The sequence below is a fragment of the Merops nubicus genome, unplaced genomic scaffold (genome assembly GCF_000691845.1).
Source record: "Merops nubicus isolate BGI_N331 unplaced genomic scaffold, ASM69184v1 scaffold12268, whole genome shotgun sequence".
NCBI lineage: Eukaryota > Metazoa > Chordata > Aves > Coraciiformes > Meropidae > Merops > Merops nubicus.
Window position 1 is genome coordinate 10971 of NW_008627850.1, and position 19765 is coordinate 30735.

Consider the following 19765-nt stretch of genomic DNA (forward strand, 5'->3'; position numbering starts at 1 on the left):
ATCTAAAGCAAGTATTGATGAATTGATTTTACTCAAGTACCACTAATGACTGCTGATTACTAAACTGGAAGAGGACACCAGTTACTGTTTTTCCATCGGTGGTACTTAAACACAGTGCTTTTTATCCCTTTTATGGCACCTTTGCTTCTGATGAGGTGACATCTGTGCATTTTGCATAGGAGTAAAGAGGGAGTGGACAGGAGGGAGAAAGATAATAGCTTAAATAACAGCCTAACAAAGTGCTGTCTATTCCTTGCATGTAAAATACATTTAATAGTTGTGTAACTTTCTCCTTTATCAAGATTTTCAAATTTAGAATGATCTTTTTTAATTTGCAGTTAGTAGCAGGAGTTGTATAAAATGATTTGCATGTTCTAATGGTTTTCAGGCTTCAGCAAACCTATTTTTAGTAACGGATTATCACCCTTTATAGTGCCTGATCATCTTCTCAGAAAGCTTGCTAGGGCATTAGCATGATAGAAATAATGTTTGCAGTTTGGAGTTTGAGTGTGCACTTAGCTGACTGCCCTGAGCCCTGCTCCTCACCATCACCTTCCTTGCCAGGGGCTCCTTCTCCTTTGGCACGGCTGCTTAGCTGGCAACAGTTAAAATGAACCAGGGTAGCCTAAAAAGACCACCTTTGCTCATCTGCCTCATTTTGATTCTCTTAGCTTCCACTGTAGTTTAAACAGAAGCTTTGGGAGAGGAAGGCCCTGCCTGGGATGCCAGTGACAAGCCTCTGGCAATGGTAACATCTTCAATTTATTTCAAAAAACCAAAATAATCTAACAGATTATTTAAAAGTAGACAAATGGCTTAACAAACAAGGTTACCTTGTTTCAGGTAAGGAAGGTGATGCTGATTCCTCAAGGAATCTGTTGGATATAGCTGCAGGCTGCTGTTCATTCAGCAGCAATAGCATGTGTGCCTTTTTACACTGATTTTCTTAGAAAAACTGTATTTTGTTGTGACTGCCTCGATTGCTCTTAGAATTATCATATCAGCATTTTTCAGTAGTTCTGTAAATACTTTCAGTTAATGGAAATACACACAGTTCTTTTTAGTGAACTAAATTAGCCTCCTTGTAAATACTGAAGAATATCACTAATGGTTATTTTAAACTTATAGGCAAACATATTCTGGTATGTAGCAGTTCTGAGCAGACTTGTAATTGGAGATCATTATTTTTTAAAAAAATACTACCAGAAAATTATTCTTTCTGGCATTGATGTACACTGGTTTCTGGGTAAGATGCAGGGATGACCATAAGATCCTGACATTTTAATAATACCTATAATTCATTCTTTATCTTGTCTTTGCAGATCTTCTCTGGCTTTGAACAGCCATGCTACTCTGTTGCCAAAAGTCACGTAAAATGAATGTGTGCATTTGTTCTCTGCGTTTGTTCTCCTCTGGAATTTGAAGAAGATGGTAACTTTGTATAGTGCCTGAAGGTAATGCTTGCTTTTGCTTGCAGTTAAAAGTTGGAGACTGCTGATGCTTGTGCGGCAGATGCTGTTGTAAACGTTTTTGATCTTGGTAAAGTTATTTCTTTCTATGCTTTAAATAGCTTTAGTCTTAAGGTATGGAGAGGTAAATTTTTGATTAAAATTTCACTTTACATACCTGAGGTTTCTGGACAGATTCTCTCTTAGAAGACCACATCAGCTTGGAAAGTAATGTTTAGATGAAAACTAGATGCTATTCAAGCCTTTTTCTCTGCTTAGGTGGAAAAGAGCTTTTTTTTTTTTTGGTGGGTTCATCATGGCTCTTGCTTTAAGCGTTATATTATTTAATGTTTGTTTCTAATTCCACCTGGACCACAGTCACAAACAAATATGCCCTTGTAAAAAGAAGTCTCTCTGTATGCATGAGGCTGATTAATTCTGAAGCCTAGGCCAAAGAGTTTAGTAATAAATTATTGCTAGCTTATTCTTGGTGCTCTATAGTTTTTGTGTATCTAAGAACTTTGTTTATAGAGTGTATTCTTCCTCTTCCAACATAAATTGTAACTGTTGCCACTGAGTAGAGTAGAGTTCAAGTGTAAGGGCAACAAAACTCAATTCAGATCAAATTATTTAACTGGATACAGTTCTTTTTCTGAAGCCTTGTGAATAGGCACGTTTGGGCTGGTTTCTGTATTATAATGCTTGGAAAGTGTGGAAAGATGCTTGAAAGAAAGCTCTCTTGACTTTCTGGAATTATTATCCTGGTAAAACCTGTCCCTCCTCTCCTTTTTAATAGTGTTTTTGTTACTCTTCTCTATGGTATTTCAATTTTCTCTGTGTAGGCAAAGAGATAAATGCAAAATAATACAGTTAGCTGTGTAGACCTTGTGTGTTTGTGTCCTGTTCATATTCCAGGGTAAGAGGGACTTCTTCATAAGGAATAGAAGTAATTTAATCCAAAAAGTCATTGTTATAATTACATAAGACTATTGTTTAGTTTTTTACAGCTTCACTTTTCGTAAGTCCTTCCACGTTAAAAAAAATTGCAGGCCATTAGTGGCTGCCATGCTAGTGATACTTCCACAGCAGTGTTAGTGTGCAGGAAATTACTCAAACTTCTAAGTTCCAATGGAGGAGAAGAGAAGAAAGCGCAAGAAATATACAATATTTCGGGGATAAAATCTCAGATTAAATACCAATGTTTTACAAAGCAGTTAATTGTCTGTCATGTTTTATGTACACTGGAAAAACATGTGCTTATACTCACTCATTTGGATGCTCGGAGGGCATAGGATGCATCTGGTGTGTTGGACTGCACTTTCTTGATTAGTCCATGTTTCCATTGTCATTAGTGACAAAGAAAGCAGCTACAGACTTAGCAAGTGGTGAAAACAGAGAAAAGTATTTTTTAAGCTATTACATAGTATTTTCCTTTTTCTTATTTTTATTTTTTGCTAATGCTTCCATATATCTGAATGACTAAACCATGGATAGGGGCAGTAAGCAGGTAGACTTTGTAGCTGTAAGTTGAAGAATACTTACAGCATGGATCATGCTGCTGTTTGTAAAATCTAGAGGTGATGTCTGCAACTAACTGTACTTGGGGCTTTAAAAATGCATATAATGATTGAAGAAAGCCAGGTAATGATCTGAGATGGTGGCCTCTGCAACAGAAAATAATATCTTTTTAATTTTTTTTTTAAATTCTTTTCAGTGTGTATTTTCATGTATTCTAACTATCTGCACATGCAGAGACTGACCTTGTTCTTGTTTCTGATCAGAGGAGCATCTGTATGTTTAGTGATGGGTAAAGAACTGTGGAATGTGGGAGTTGATGTATTCACCCAGTATATATCTAAAAGTATTTTTTCAAAAGCATGGACTTGTCTCTTTCATAACTCCTTTGTGAAACTAACACTTTATTTTTTTCAGTTCCTAAATGATTTTAGCAGTGGAAGTTACAAACTTCAGAGACCTAAAGAAATCATCATGAAGCTATATGTATTTCTGGTCAACACTGGAACTACCCTTACCTTTGATACGGAACTTGCTGTACAAAAGTAAGAAAGTAAATTGTTTTTTTTTTAAATTTTAAAAAAATCATATACTTGTATACTGAGTTCTGGAGAGATGATACTCAGTTGTTTTTCAGTGTGTCTGCGTCCTTACCCTTCTAGGTTTTTATATATTTAAGTGGATTGAGTCTTTTTTTTTTTTTTTTTTTCTTAGATGAGCATTTTCAATGCCTTGCAGGTGATCGGGTGTGTTTGAGGCAGTGGGGAGGTTCTTTACTTTCTGGGGCAGTGACAGAGTTGCTCGTAGCTGAGCCTGGTGTTACGTTTGGTGCTTTTTGGAAGAGGTGTCAGAATGACTTCTGGTCTTCTGGGACCTTTTATTGCTTGGAGTTTTTATTATTTAGGAGTCTTCTGTAAAAAAAAAAAAATAAAAGTTTATCTTTTACTGACTGGCATCATAGAAGAAATTCTGCAGACTGCTGTTTTTCCTGTTGGTGTATAGTCATCCTGAAGAGACTGTGCACTTCTGTAATATTCTTAGATTGGATATTAAAGAACTGGCATTTTTCAGAACAGGTTATTGTCTCAAGTGCCAGCACCTTCATTGTTTGTATTTTTTTTCACTGCATGGTAAAAGCATCTTGGAAATGTAAAGATGCTTTTAGAGAGGTCTAGATATACTGGATGTATTGTATCCTTTTTCCTTGTTATCACGTGGGACTCTGATCAAATAAGTAAATGGTGTGTAATATTGTGATGGCTGGTACACCTTGGAGCTAGCAAGAGCCAAGCTTAACTGCTGTCTTTATATTCCATCAGTGATGAGTGAGCTGCAAATAACTATGCTTGAGAAACATCTACCATGGATTTAGTGCTCAATTCCATTGTTTCCTTTCTCTTGAATTCCTGTATATTTTTGTGACTCGAGTAAATTTGGATTTTGAAACTTTTTTTGAGTGCAAGGTCCTGAAGACTGCTTACATCAATGGTTTTTGTATGCTCTTCTGCAAAGCCCACTAACACTCAGGGTTGTATTGAGCATGAAATGGTGTTTCATCTGAGGCATTCTGGATCTCCTGAGCCATTTGGAGGTTTGCCAGCAGGCTTGTATGCTGCCTGGTATGTGGAGGTGTTCTGTTCCTAAATCATGGTGAGGTACAGCACCTGAACTGCCAGACCAGGCACCTAATAATAGTCTGGTATGGGCCAGTGTTTCGCTCAGTTGAGTAGCTCTTTGAGAAAGAAGCTTTCCAAAGGCTGAACCATACAAAATCCAAGACTCTTCAGCTGAGCAGTTTTAACTTCTTGTTCTGTCTGTCTGTGTACATAGACTTGCTCTCTCTAGCCAGACTTTCTTGGGTTCTTTGCCTGTATCCCTGTACATGGACAGGCTTAGCTCTCTTCCCAAAGACCATGGAGACTACAGGTGAATGCTTACTGTAACACAGCCAGTGAGTACAAGCTTGTGCTCATGAGATGTTTGTAGTGAAGTAACAGTGTCACATTGAACCATGATTATTTTAGGTAACTGATCTTTTTTTTTTTGAGGGCCATATAGCCAGTAACATTGTTGTTTCCTACCAGTTATGTCAAGACCATTGATGCTTATATTGATTATTCATTCAGTTCTCTGGAGCTTCTTAATACCTTTGCATGGGTTCAACCCCTGAGTATTATAGTTTGGGTCTGTTACTGCATCATATTAATGAATTCTTGTTTAGTTTGCTGTTTGCCTGTGTGTTCAGGACAAAGTTTAGAGCTGTCTAAAATAAGTACTGTGACGTTGTCTTCACCCAGGACTAAAGGCAGAGGATGGTGAATGAAAACGGGGATCGTTTATTGATCTACTATTTCCATATTAAAAGTATCTATAATGTTTATATGATTTGTTTTGCATATAAATGGATTGTTTAATTTCCTGTTATTAACTGCTATAGTGCACTTCATGTATAATAAATCAGTTGGCATTGAGTTGATGAAATTGTGTATGTTACACATAGTGAAGTGTTAATACTCTTGTTGTCATCTTCTAGAGTTTCAGTAAATCAGCTGTTTGTTCATAAAGTATATATTCAAAGAACATAATGTGACTTTTACAATTACTATCCTAAATGTTTGATGTGGCTTTAGTCCAGTATTTCAACACACTCTCAGATCTTGGAAAAAGATTGCTCATGACTTACCAGTAAGGCAGAGGCTGCCTGCTTTTAGCTGATAGCTTATTAGCTGGATATCCATAATGCAAGGCGTTACAGCACTTAAAAAACTTAGAAATATGTCATTGTGCAGAGTAAAAAGTAATAGTTCTTTAAAAAATGATCTGCTTTGACACAAGCAGGTCTATTACAGCAATAAATAAAATTAGAGACACAAATATGCTGATAGTATCATCTTCTTTTCCCATTTTTTTTTTTCCAGTGTGGCTGATCTGAAACATGCAATTCAAGCAAAGTACAAGATTGCCATTCAGCACCAAGTGCTGGTTGTCAATGGAGGAGAGTGTATGGCACCAGACAGAAGGGTGTGTAGTTACAGTGCTGGAACAGTAAGTGCATACTGCATTCTTTATCTAAACTGTCATTTACAGGGGAGGAAAAGATGTTCTACTGAGAGATTTTTAAAGTATTTTTCTGTAGTGTACTCTTTGCTGGTTTTCTTTGGTTTGAGAAACAGATGGGGTTTTTGTATTCAGCTTATACATGTAGATTTTTCATATGTTCTTAACACGTTACCCACGTGATGTAATAATCAGTGAATGAACAGCATGTTGCCTTTACTCAGTGTTTGGTTTCATTTTCTTTTTGAGTGTAGGATACCAATCCAATTTTTTTATTCAACAAAGAAATGATCTTGTGTGAACGTCCACCAGCTATCCCCAAAACCACATTTTCAGCAGAGAATGAGATGGAATTGAAAGTAGAAGAATCTCTTATGATGCCTGCAGTGTTTCATACGGTTGCATCACGGACACAACTTGCTGTGGTAAGTAAATTCTTACTGTACTAGCACATGAAGACGAAATAACCTGTTGTATGTTCGAGGGGAAGCTTGATATAAATTATGAAGTCATCTGTTCAAAAGACAGCAAGAATGGTGTGCTAGTGCAGATGTATTCTTAAGAGCCTTTGTCTTGAAGTTGGAAGGTAGGTATTGAAATGTTCTTGCTCGTTCAGCATGTTCAAAGCTTCTTTTGAAAGCATATTGTAATACAGCTCTATGGATGCATATTCTTACAGCAACTGCAAAATGCAGACAATCTGTTTATCTTGGACCCATCCTTCCTGTGCCTTAATGCTCTGCCTTATTTTCCATGTCTTCAGCCTGCTTCAGCCTAAACCCAGGAAAGTTACTTTGGAAATTTGTTAACCCAAGTAGAAAATCAGCAGTATCATTTTTAAAAGCACCTTGCCAAGCAGCCGTTTCATCTTATGTATCTAAACAACTGGTGAGGAATTGATAAAACTAAGCTTCATTTTCCTAGAATTCAGGCCTTTTAATATTGAGTGCTGCCTTTTAGTTGCATAGAGAGCAAACATGTCAATTCAAATTTGGTTACTCTATTATTTTGATAATTCTCTACAATATTGTCAGTCAGATGCCAGATGTGGATGTGGTAGGAATGGCTGCGTGTTCAATAGTGACACAATGCTTTCAGTAGCTTCACTGATTGCTTTTCTTCATGTTAGGAAATACTGCATTTCATTTCCTCTCAAATTTTACATTTAAGTGCATTAAATACTTTTCAGTTCTCTAAAGGTTATTTAAACTTCCACTGGCTGGGAGAGGGGGAGTGGTTGTGTGTAGCACTCAGCTCAAAATGAATAGGAATACATTTCTAGCGTGTTGTCTTGGTAATTAAGTTTCTTAGTTTCAGTGACCATTTTTAATGCAATCTAAAAGAATATTTAGCACTTGAAGTGGCTGGGTTTTAATACTGTGCAGCTGAACTCAGAGGGAAAGTCCTAAGTCTTGCAGGTACTACGGGGATTTTTTTTTTTTTTGTTTTCCCCTTTGGCCTCCTGACCTGTCAGGAAGGGGAAAGATGGCCTGAATAATCTGACCTTGACATACTGTCTGACTTAAGGAATGAGTCCAGTAGACTCTCTTCCTATCTTTATCACCTGTTGACAGTTACTGCTGACTTAGTAAATAGGAGCTTGAGTTATTGGAGACCTATGAATCATGTGGCTGTCACACGGAGAAGAGTGGATATCAAAGTGAATTCAGCTAGGAGTGGGAGGTTCTCACTTGTGCTTAAAGAGTGTGAGGATTCTGGTTTTAGCAGCTGAAACTGAAAATGCTTTGAACCATTTTTTGTGAAGTGTTAAGGGAATATAAAAATCAGCCAGACTGATACCTGTGAAGTGCTGAAGATGTTGATTTGATATGAAAGGGGGGGCTCTAGTAATTACTACAGTCTTCATGTTCATTTTACTTAGGTTAGCAGAAGTGAAGGGTGGTGGTACACAGTCTCATATTTCTCATTGTTGGTATTTTGTCTCTTTTTTTCTTCCCATCCCTGATTTAATGGTCTTGAAGATTCTTAATTTTGGTTTTGATCGACTGAAGTTGGTATGCTCTGAGAGAACAGATTTAGTTCCTTTAGAGTAAGCTTTTTATATTCCAGTAGTTTTATAAAAAATACTCCTACTTAGACTTGAAACGAGTTGTTGGTGCTATCTTGTCTTTCCCCTTGATTCTGAAGGATGTATTAATATGCAGAGCAAGCAAGTCTAGTACAGTGTTTCTGCTTTTAAATTAATTATTTAGATTGTTACTGGCTCCTTCTGCTGGCAAGTCTTCTGTAAGGGAAGTTTGTATTTCAGAAATACTCCTAAAAGTCTCTGTAGAGTACAGCTTTTATTGGCAAATTGGAGCTATCATATTTAGCTAGAGATTGAGAAGTTTATCTAGAGAGAGTGATCCTGAGCTGATTTGTGAGAAAATCTTCCCATACTTGATGGCACCTAGTAATGTTCTTACAGGATGGGGGGGAGGAGTGTGGTATTTAAAGGTCTTTAAATGTGGATCTAAGGAGAATGGAAGTTTTATTTTTAGCATGAAGATTTTTCTTGAAAAAGACTATTCTGTTTCCTACTTCTTCCTGTTCTTCCCTGCTTGTAAAAGGGCTACAAAGATAATAAAATCTTTTGGGGAAAATGTAGAAGTTTATTTAAATATTAAATAGGTAGTAATATTGTTAAATATGATACAATTTTATACCCACAGTTAATTTGATCCAAGATTTTAAGTCTTTTGAAACCACAGGCTCTGTATTAGTCTGTGAAAATGCATTGGGTCCTTCTTTGGGAGGTCAGGGGAGTGATGAAACTGGCATGTGTGGTGGAAGATGAGTGAATAGGCTGTCAGGGCTTTAGATGGACCAAGGTGTGAAAACTGTATAAAGGAATTTTGCAGTATTGTACTAAAGCTGTTTTTTCATAACAGCTTGAAATGTAGTGAGGAGGAATTCAGAAGAAGCTGAGGGGGGGACTGCAAATGTGGTTAGAACATTAATCTTCTTCAGGGTTCACCATAAGCCTCTTGGCTGGGAGGAAGAGGGAACATGAGATATTAATCCTTCTCAAAATTGATTAAGATCTGGGGAGAGCTAGAAAGGCTCTGAACCTCTGTAGCTGTGAGATTGATGCTTCCACAGCCACACTGAGAGCACTGTACAGGAGCCTCCCTGCCAAATGGGAATGAAAAATCTGCCTTGTAATGATCCAAGCTTTGTTCGTCTGATTTTAGAGTAACCTGCTTTACCAGAAAAGCAGAGTGGCTATACCTGAGAGTTTCTACCTGTTGTAATCATGTAATGTAATTAGCTAAAGTAATTAATTAATATCTACTACCAAGATATGTAGACTAAAACCTGATCAAAGTGGTTTATATTAGGAAAATAAAAGTTGCAGTCTAAGTCATTGTTCATTATACAAATTTTTACCTATTCTTGTCAACAATAAGAAACTGTAATGTACATCTATGTAAAAGTAGGGGAGAGTATTTGATAGCTACCAGTTCCTATTTAAATTCTGTTCTGCCTAGTGGATACCAAGTTTGATTTTTAAAATCAGTTTTGATATGAAACTGAGCAGCACATAAAATAGTAAAAATGGCCTAGAAGATGTTGCTAGTGTGCTTTTTAAGAGCTCTTGGTTATTACTTGTACTTCATGTCCTATGTCTACTTTAGTAATAGGCAAACTTGTTTTGTGGAAGTTTATGAATATTTCAGGCTGTGAAGACTTTTATCTCTACCTTATTTCTCCTTCATTTTAAGCTTGTCTGAAAACTGTTGAATTTAATCAAGATTTTTCATTGTCCGTGACTTGAACTGTACACTACTTGGCAATTGTGCTGTAGAACTGTATGAAAGGTGTTTTTTTTTTATCTTACCTTGCTTTGAACCTTGTATATGGCTTTTTTTTCACCATGCCAAGTAGTTCTAGATTCTCCTATAATGTGTTTTTATTAAACCATGCCTTTATTTCCTCTACATCATTTTTTCCTGTCTAAAACCTACTACTGATTTTAAGTTCTGCTTTGTCTTTTTTTTTCCCCCCTGTAATTTTCAGATAGCCTTAGTTACCATTCAGATATAAACAAAAGTTATCTTTTTAGTTCACAGTGGAGGCCCTGGCATTCTTACAGCCTTTTGCCTGTAGTACACAGGCTATAAGTGTAAATAAAAGCCCTTTTTTTTTTTTTTTTTTTTTTCTCCAGTTGAAACTCATTTCATAAGCTTTTACCATACCTGTGGGAAACTTTTATTATCTTCTGTTTGTTTTTCCATGGTACTGTGATTACGTATCGTGTGACCTCAATTTTTTACTTTTCTTTCCCGATTTTAATATCTGCACAGATTTTCTTAAGTTCCTCTTGAACACATGGGATTTCATTGTGTAGAATTCACAGTATAAAGACAGGTAGCTTTAAAAAAGCTACGTCTGTTATCTTAAGTTGTTCCTTTATCAACCAAACTGAAATTCTTGCCATAGATTTTGATTATGTACTACAATATCTTTGTCTTTAAACTTTTTTCATCAGGTCTTTTTTGTTCAGTGTTTGTTGCCTCTACTGTCTGGCTTTTAAATCTCAGGCAAAGCAACTTTCTAAGCCTATTTTCATTTCATGTCTCAGTACCTTGGTTGCCCTTTGACTAAAAACTTTTTTGAGATGTCTGTGCCTAAAGGTTTATAGCTTGCTTTGTACATCAAGCCTGGTTTCCCACCTCTCTTCCACTTCAGCAGTCTGGCCTTGAGCTGCAGTAGGTGGACAATGAGGTGTGCAGAATGTTTGCAAAAAGCTACGTACACACCAACGTAGGAGAAAACAGCCTGTTCTCTACAGAACACATTGTGCAATGAGCTGCGTTGTGTGAATCTTGTCTAATCTTGTGGTCTTTCAATACTACTGCTTAAAATAAGTTCTGGTAGCTTAGCCTTTAGGGAAAGGTGCATTTGTTTTTTTGTTTATGGGTTGGTGTGTTGTGGGGTTTTTATTTTTATTTTTTTTTTGAGTGGTCCAACTGAAATAACATAGGAACTTGTTCCACAAGGAGGATGTTGGAAACTTGAACTTCTTGTTACTGGTTATGTTTCACATTTCATGGGATACTGTTGCTGTCATCATCAAACTGTCAATTTTGGTCAGTTTTTCTTTGAAAAATGGGGATGAGGATGAGAAACTGTGGTCATTTCATTTGGTTGCCTGAATCCATGACTGTAGTCATAGTACCTAGGTCATTCTTGGTTTAGTTCCAAAAGCTTCATAATGCTTTAGCCAAGAAGTATAGTCATGCTTCCTGAAGGCTGCATATCTACTATTTAGAGAAATAGTCTTTTCCTTCTACTAGAAACTTGTTTTGAGACCATCTGGAAAAGAGTTGCTTTAAAATTTTCATGTTCTAGTTTAATTACTAGTCTAGTAGCCAAACACACTTCTAGCTCCCCCAGAGAAGTCCAACTTCTTTGTAACTGGGGTTAGCGATCAGTCTCATAATCTTTTAAAGTAATAGAACTATGTGGGGTTAAAATGGAGTTTGTTTTAGTTTGCTTTAAGGTATATAGCAAAAGATCTACCTTAAATGCCATACCTTTTGGTTATACCTTGTCTTGGCTGGCTGTTAACCAGAACTATTAGATCAAGCTTTTACAGAATTCACCAGGAGAAAAAGTAAATTCTGTCACTTGACTTCTCCAAGCCTGCTTTTTATGTAGAATGAAGAGCTAGTGAAAACAGTACTGGAGAAAAAGTCATTAAGCTATGACTTGCAGAATAATTTGATCTGTATTATGCTGATGAAACAAATACTTGGAGTATGTAATAAGTCATGAACTGTGTGGACAAATGTCCAAAGAATGCAGTCACCTAAAATGACAAATATTAAAGGAGAATGGAATAATGAGCTGTCTAATGAAAGGAGAGAAATGCCCATGATGTATCAAAGTCACCCTCACAGTGAAGTTAACTGTTCCAATTACAGCTTTTAAAAACTAAAATCTTCAAGTGATTCATCTGGTAGCTCTACTGATGTTTTAGTTGGAGGGGTGTGAATTAATGGTCTTGGTTACTGATTTTCGCAAGCAAGATAACGGTTACCTTACGTGGAAGCCTTTATCTGCTGTTATCTTGTATAGTTGTGTGTAGTTTCACTTCCAAGGGATTTTTGGCTGGCCTCAGGTTAATTTTTAGGGTGACTGAAACCCATAAGGAGTCCTTTTTACAGGATTTCAGACACATGGTGATAGAGGGCTTTGATGACTTGTTTCCTTTTACTGCAGGGTTGTAGAGAATGGAAAGAACCCTGCATTTTCCTGAGAACTTTTGTTCTTTAGAGGTAAGTCCAAAGACTACTTAAGACAAACAGACCTTCCCCAGATGTGTTTGTTTTTTCATTCAGATGAACAGAGTTAGGACAGTAGGATGCAAAGACAAAGTCTTGAAATTGATAGGAAACAGTTTACCTGTTAATTTCTGTTTTAGATAAAAGATACCTTGTTGTCTCTACTGGTTTTGGTTGAAACAAACTAAACAGAAATAATTACAATGAGAAGAATCACCTAAATTTTAAGTTACAATGAGGGAAGGAAGTAATTCAAGTAAACATTCTGCTAAAGCACCCAGCCAAAGATAAAAATCTTACTGGTTGGTCTGTGAATTTCTTGACAAATTAGGTAGTGCAGATGCCTTTATTTACTCTTCAACATGACAGCCAATTGAGATTAGCTTGGGTTTATCTAGTGTAATGCTGGTAGGGGTGCTTCTTGAGGTCCACATTGTACTGGTATGGTGGAGCTGTCAATGTTCTAGGTATGCTGGTGTAGCTGAGTAAGATGGACGTAGCTCTACAAGGCAACTGAAGTTAATTTTTATGCTCTGTGAACCACTGGGTGTCTGCCAGTTACCTTTGAGTGGATCTGTGAAAACTCAATGACAAAAAGCAAGCTTGTTGTTAGGCAGGCTTCATTTTCTGTGCTGGAGCTGGCAGCTTTACTGAGAAGTGTTAAAACATATATTGGTTTGCAGGCTTTTATTTATATGCCCAACATAATTCAATTTTTAGACTTTATTCATTTAGCAGAGAGCCGCTTAATTCTTTTCCGTGTACAGACATACCAGTTCTGTGAAATACATCAGCCTTGATCCTTCTAAAGTAGCCTGAGGAGACCTCCCCAGGCATGGTGTCGATGGGGATGGTGGGAACAACACGCCAAATCACTTGAAGATGTATTTCAGTAGTGATGGAATGCTGAGAAAGATTTACCTGTCTCATTTTTAATTTCTTAACTTCTTTTAAGCCACATAGATACTCCAAAGGAAGCAAAAAGCTTCACTGCTTCATTTTCTTGCTATGCACTCTGACATTTTGAAAGCAGGGTTGGTTGTAGGATTGACTGAAACAGTGTCTTCTTTATGACCCCTCCATGCAGTGTTAAAAAATAACGATTTAGCATAAGTGTTCTTGTTCCTTAAGCTGGTGTCTGCTTACTACATCCAAGACTGACACAGTTCTGATGGGTGGATAAATAGTTACTCCGTGTGATTTGAGCTTTGCTGGAACTGGCTACTTGGAGTTCCCTGAATTTGGAGCAATATTCTCTACTAATTGAATGCAATGAGCTCGTTTCATGACTTTGCCTAAGGAACCAGTGTCAAAAGCAGGACTGGATTCCTGTGGACTCTAATTGCATTTGGGTGCATCCATGCAGACAAAATGCTACTGCTTGCCCCTCATGACCCAAAGAGTCACTTTGGCACATGGGATACACGTGTAAAATTAACCTTGGGAGAGTAATCATGTGGAATGCTGTTGGAATACCATACGTACGAGCTCTGACACAGTCACCATCGCTATTGAGTTGTACAATTGGACTTGTAGCTCAAACCTTAAACCTGACCTTGAAAACACATTGTTTGAAAGAAACTTACCTATGTTTTCAGGCTAATGAATTTTGAGCTCAGGGTTAGTTAAGTTTGAGCTTGAAATAGTTAAAAAAATATTTTGTTTATCACTATTGTATTTATGATTCCTTTCATAAGGGGATTTTTTGTTTAATATCTATCTCCTGTGTTATAGAAGTAGGAGCTGCAGCTCATCTGACAGTGAATACCTGGTTGAATACTTCATTGGCATTGGGGCATTTCTGTTTTTGTATGACAGTTCCTTTGGGCATGTCTCTTTTATATGATAGATCCTGACACTAAAGTGCCCTTCTGCTACATGGTTTATAAAAAAATAAGGAAATATTACTTTGTCTCTCTGGAAAATACTGTTGCTTTACTCTCACTTTCTAGGAACAAGACTGCTGCAACATAAGCTTCTGGTTTGATTAAATTCGAGTAAATTGTCACAGGTTAGACTTCTAGATACACATTGTCAGTGCTGGCTATCAGTAGTATAACAGGCAATTTTTTATTTTTATACTAAAATTTGGTAACTTGTGACTTCTGTTTTGTGTTTAGAAGTTTTTTGCTGAGGAAACACCCTTGTTAAAACTAAAAGCTTACATTGACAACACAGGTTCTTAAGGGGAGCATCAAGAATGACAAAGCTTCAGAGGACAACACTAACTTGTAACTTTTGATTTCTGTTGTGAACACAGATGTAGCTAAAAAAGCAAACACTGGCCCTTAGTTAAGAGTGTCTCTGGGTCGAAAGTCTGGTCATATCAAGCCTCGTGTGTACCTTTCCTTATTACACATTTGAGCTGTGCCCTGCTAAATGGGTTTGTCCAAAGGAAAATAGAGCTAACAAAAGGTTTGAAACACAGAGCCTTGAAAGAAACATTTATTTTTTTGAAGGTGGAAGAATTCTGGTCCTTACTTTCCCCAGTAAACTGTGAAAATCAGTTGAGGGATCTGCAGAAAAAGACTTTATGATCAGTTTTGATTTTTTATGTGTTTTAAATTGTATAGATCAACTGGAGATAGTCTAAAGAAAATTACTTGCAGATGTCAGTGCTACCTGGATACTGTCCCACTGGTGTTATTGGCTTATTTTGACCTAGGAAGTGAGAACTCATGCAGCAAATAAAATAACTGTTTCTTTTAAAACAAAATCCTTATTCTCATGTGCACAGAAAATAACCAAAGTGCAGAAAACAAGACGACAAATACCACCTGTACTACAAAGTGATAGAAATTTGTAATAGGTTTTGGTTTCCCTGGAGTTGTGTGTATGTTTGTATTGTCTGCCGATAGCTTAGGGATACCATACTAGTGATTTGAAGGAATTTTGTTGTGCTGCTTGAGACAAGGCGTAGACTTTATAAAAAAAGTGGGGGTTGTTCATAGCTACCAGGTTTTGTCAATGTCAATTCTGAAATGTTTGGATAAAATGCTCTGCAGTTTTGTGGTTTATTTTGAGAAGATAGTGTTGGGCTCTAAATTTCTTCTTTTGTGTGTGTATGCATATTTGCTGCTAACCACATGTTCAGCAAATGCATTCTGAAATATGCTGAGGTGTTGGGTTTTTAGCACTGCTTTCTCACTATAGTGGTATAACTTGTTTCTCCATCCATGGCTTTCTCACAAATACTATAGCAGAGGAAAGTTATGTATTCAGTCCTAGCTTAACAGTATGCTCAATCTGCAAGAAATAATAATATTTTCTTTCTTGGAGGGTAGGTAAATATTGAAGTTCAACATACAAGTCTGCTCAGGAGAATATTTTCCATGTAGTATGTTATTAATAAATCCTTCAGCTCAATACTTTATTGTATGACTTTTTATTTCACTTTCTCATTTTAGCCTTTGAGTACTAGACCCCTTGAGGGGGGACTGCCTGTTCCTGAAATTGGTAAACTTTATTCTTCCTACCTAGTTAAAACTTTGGCATTGAATGTAATAGGCATTGCTCTTGGTGCACTTTAGTAGGACATGTATGTAGGATATGCACTTTAGTAGGTATGTACCACATGGAGGTCTCTTTTCTTTTTCTGCCAAGTTGGGTGATAGTTAAATTCCCACCTTCATCAGGCAGTAAAATGCTTCTGTGACATCCAGTTCTTTAGCAGGAAAGCTTCCACTTTGGTTCGTGTATACCAGGTTTCAGGGTGTGTTTTAGAGTTTTGTGGGCACTCTACACTGCTTCCCATCATGTTGCGTCTGGTTTATTAATCATTGGAACACTTTAATTATCTGTCCTGCTGTTTTTCTCGTGTATCTCTTCTTGCATCTGATGCCCCTGTGCTGCTTCTGACTGAACCTGCAGCTGCCTTGTCTGAAGCTTCTGTTTGGCTCATCAATAGTTTTCTCCTTAATGGACCTTGTTTGCCAGCTCCTTCTATCAGAGCAGTACAAGCATTATTAGTTGTGTGTGTACACTGAATATTTTATATCAGCAGCTTTTATTTAATTTCAACAAGTGAGGTGGTGTGTTTTATTTTTTTGGAACTGCAACTTTCACCTGCCTGTTTTGAAGATATTTCTCAGTAAATTTTCTATACCTTTGTTATCTAATTAATTTTTTTTATTTAAGAATAAAAGATTTTTCTCATTTTTGATGACATTTGAAGGTGTACAGCTTTTTAGCTGTCTAAATGTAACACTTTTTATGTTAATATTTTCTAAATGTCTCACATCAATATTTTATATATTTACCACAGTAATAACATGAAGCGATTTGCATTTTGATGGATTTATTTTGTTTTCCTTTTATTAATTGCAGGAAATGTATGAGGTTGCCAAGAAGCTTTGCTCCTTTTGTGAAGGTCTTGTGCATGATGAACATCTTCAGCATCAAGGCTGGGCTGCCATAATGGCCAACTTGGAAGATTGTACATACTCTTACCAAAAGCTACTTTTCAAGTTTGAAAATGTATATTCAAGCTATTTGCAGTCCATAGATGACATCAAGCTGAAACTTACACAGTAGGTTTACCACTAAATACAGCTTCAGTCTACAGTGTTACTGTGTTTTAAACTTAGTTTTTAGGTGTTGTATCTCTGGTGCTAGTTCTAACTAATCAATCATCTCTGTGACACAAAAAGAATGTGTCACAGAGAACATTTTTTGTTCTATGCTAGTCATTTTTTTAGTGAACTTTTTTTCCTTCATCAGCACACAGAAACCTCTATTGAATTATGTGGAAGATATGCTCGTTAATGAACAACTGTTTAAGAGCTGCAGTCCTTCCAAATGTGCACTAGAAATAGCTAAATAATAAATATAGACATTAATCAACATTTTCAAATACATATTTGAACTTTTTAATTAATTTATTTTTAATACACTTAAGCAGATATTGACAATCATGATCTGTGTTGAAAGCATGAGGTCATAACACAAACTTTGGGTTTGTGTGCCTGTAGGGTGTTGTGAGTGTATCGGTATGCATGTACACTTGTATCTTGCAAACTCTGGATGTTACTTCAAAGAAAATCTTTGATATCTTTCTGCATATTTTAGTATTATGGTATTTCCACAAGTGCTTTGCCTAATAGAATGGAAGTGGATGTTGGATACTTAAAGAAATAAAGCATAAATGTTTTCAACATTTTTTTTTAAAAAAAAAGAAGATAACTTTGTAGCTTTTACCAAACATATAGAAACTATTCAAACTGTGCAAAAGTAGTCAGCCAGAAGACACTCAGTCTTGTTAGTAACCATTGTGTCCATGCAGGTTCAAAATGTAAAAGTCCCCATTGTGTGTTGGAGAAAAAAAATGGACATATCTCAGCTTATCAAACTGTCCTTTTTTTTTTCCTCATTACATTATAAGCATAAGCTTAGCTGGAAGTTCAGCAGAGTTCACATTCAGCAGTGGAAGAGGGCAAAAGCTGTCACTCCTTTAGCTGTCCTCCCGAGGTGCTGATACTGAACCCAGCAGTTGAAAAGGGTAGCTAATGAATTAATTTCTAAATTTGCTTCAATTTTAAAATAAATAGTACTTCATAGTATGGATGGTTTGATTTTTGTCACACCGGCTCCTAGATGCTGATGGGTTTCTTTCTTTTCACCCTTTTCCAACAAGCTTGGGTTCTGCTGTTTCTATCATGGCCAAGATACCACTGCTGGAGTGCCTAACGAGACACAGTTACAGAGAGTGTTTGGGAAGACTGGATTCTTCAGCTGAGCACGGAGGGGCTGAAAGTGAAGAAACTGAAGATGGGAAATCTGCTGAATTGGTGCTTTATCCTGATATCTCTAAAGTGAACAATAAATCAATGTTAGCCTCATTTTGCAAGTCAGTTGAGCATTCAGCTTTGGAAGGCACAAATCTTGAAAATGTAAAAGATAAGGAGCCTGGTCAAAATGCTACTGCCCAGGACAATGAAACATCAGTAGAACTGAAAGATGATGATCAGCCTTCCTTCAATGTGTCTTTGCTAGACTGGATAAATGTTCAAGATAGACCTAATGATGTAGAATCGCTGGTCAGAAAATGTTTTGATTCTATGAGCAGGGTAAGTTAACTTTTCTTTAAAAATCAAATTATTTTGCATTGAATGTTGCTGCTTATTTTCCAGATGATGATGCTTTTGAAATGACTTGGGCTTTTGTTTCTCAGATAACCTTCTGAACAGAGACCAAAGCAGAGACTGGGGGGGTGGGGAATTATTTTAAGCATTCTTAAGTGTTTAGAATTTGATGTTTAGGGAAAATTTCATAATGAATGCTTCTTATCTTGCTTATTTATCAAATAACCATTCCTGTTGGAAAGCCAGTAGCTTCTAGTAGCATATAAGCAAAGTGACTTATATTCTCTCAGACTTTTTCATAGAAATTGTGCTTAATGAAAGTAAAGACTTTCCTGGGCCAGAGTTAATGTTCTTTATGTTAAAAATACTGAAGCCTTTATTAAAATATGGGACAAATTCATGTTGTTAACTGTGATAAATTTACATTCTATATATATAATGTTCTTTGTTAGTGACACGGATGTGCTCAGATGTCACTTTATATTTCTACTATAATAGAAAGTAAATAAAATACTGCTCACTTTCTTGACCTTCCAAATTATTTTTAACTAGTAAACATCAGAACCTGTAGCTCTCATTTCTTACATTGTCTAGCCTTGTTTGCATATGTATATTTTTATACTATTATAACTCAATATACCTTGAACAAAGAAAACAATTCCTATTGTTTGTGACACTATTTCCTCCATAAAGTAGAACTGGAAGACTGTCTCAGTTATGTCTAAACCCCACCTGTTCTTGGGAACATTGACACAGTCAGTTCTGTACATTAGTTTTTCAATTAAAAGTTCTTGGAGAATTTGGCTTGATATTAAGGTTTTCAAGCTTAAGATTCTGAGCTGTCTAAATTTTAGTAGTACAGAAGAGGCATAGAGAAAGATTGGACTGTACAGCAAGCTTTTCTTTGGCTAAAGCAATATTCAATTTGTATGTGAAAGACTTTCTGATTGATTGAAGTCTGAGACCATGTTCTGTCCTGTTTGTTCAGTAATGCTACAAGGTGCTTGCTTTCTTTTAAAACAAGAGTTTCCCAAACTACTGGGTCTTGTGAGAATAAACTCGCTTTCTACATAATATTAACAGGTCACAGTTGTAATGTCTCCTAAAAATCAGTGTTTTAAGAGGCAGACATTAAAAGGTTGCTTCTAAGTAAATTATAATGATACTGAAGATACAGAAATTAAAAACCCAACTGCTTCAGTTAAATACTTATTGCACCTTTTTGATCAGCTTGTAGTTTTGTGACATACATCATGTTTTAGAGAGGTTATCTTGTAATTCTGTACTTTTCTGTTCCTGCCTTTCTAAGATCAGCCAGAAATCCTTTGTTTAAACTACTGCAATTGTTCTGTAAGTTAATTGGGTTTTGTAGGGA

General features: G+C 36.5%; 1 protein-coding gene across 1 annotated transcript in view; it reads left to right on the forward strand.

The window, feature by feature from the left end:
* The first annotated feature begins 1322 nt into the window (after positions 1-1322).
* The window catches only part of RB1CC1 (RB1-inducible coiled-coil 1), a 59526-nt gene continuing 41083 nt past the window's right edge, over positions 1323-19765 (forward strand). Inside the window, exons 1-6 of the mRNA XM_008946489.1 lie at positions 1323-1454; positions 3381-3508; positions 5882-6008; positions 6275-6445; positions 16637-16839; positions 17943-18375. Of these exons, the coding sequence (XP_008944737.1) occupies positions 3438-3508; positions 5882-6008; positions 6275-6445; positions 16637-16839; positions 17943-18375 (1005 nt within the window). The 5' untranslated portion in view covers positions 1323-1454; positions 3381-3437. The remainder of the gene's footprint in view (positions 1455-3380; positions 3509-5881; positions 6009-6274; positions 6446-16636; positions 16840-17942; positions 18376-19765) is intronic.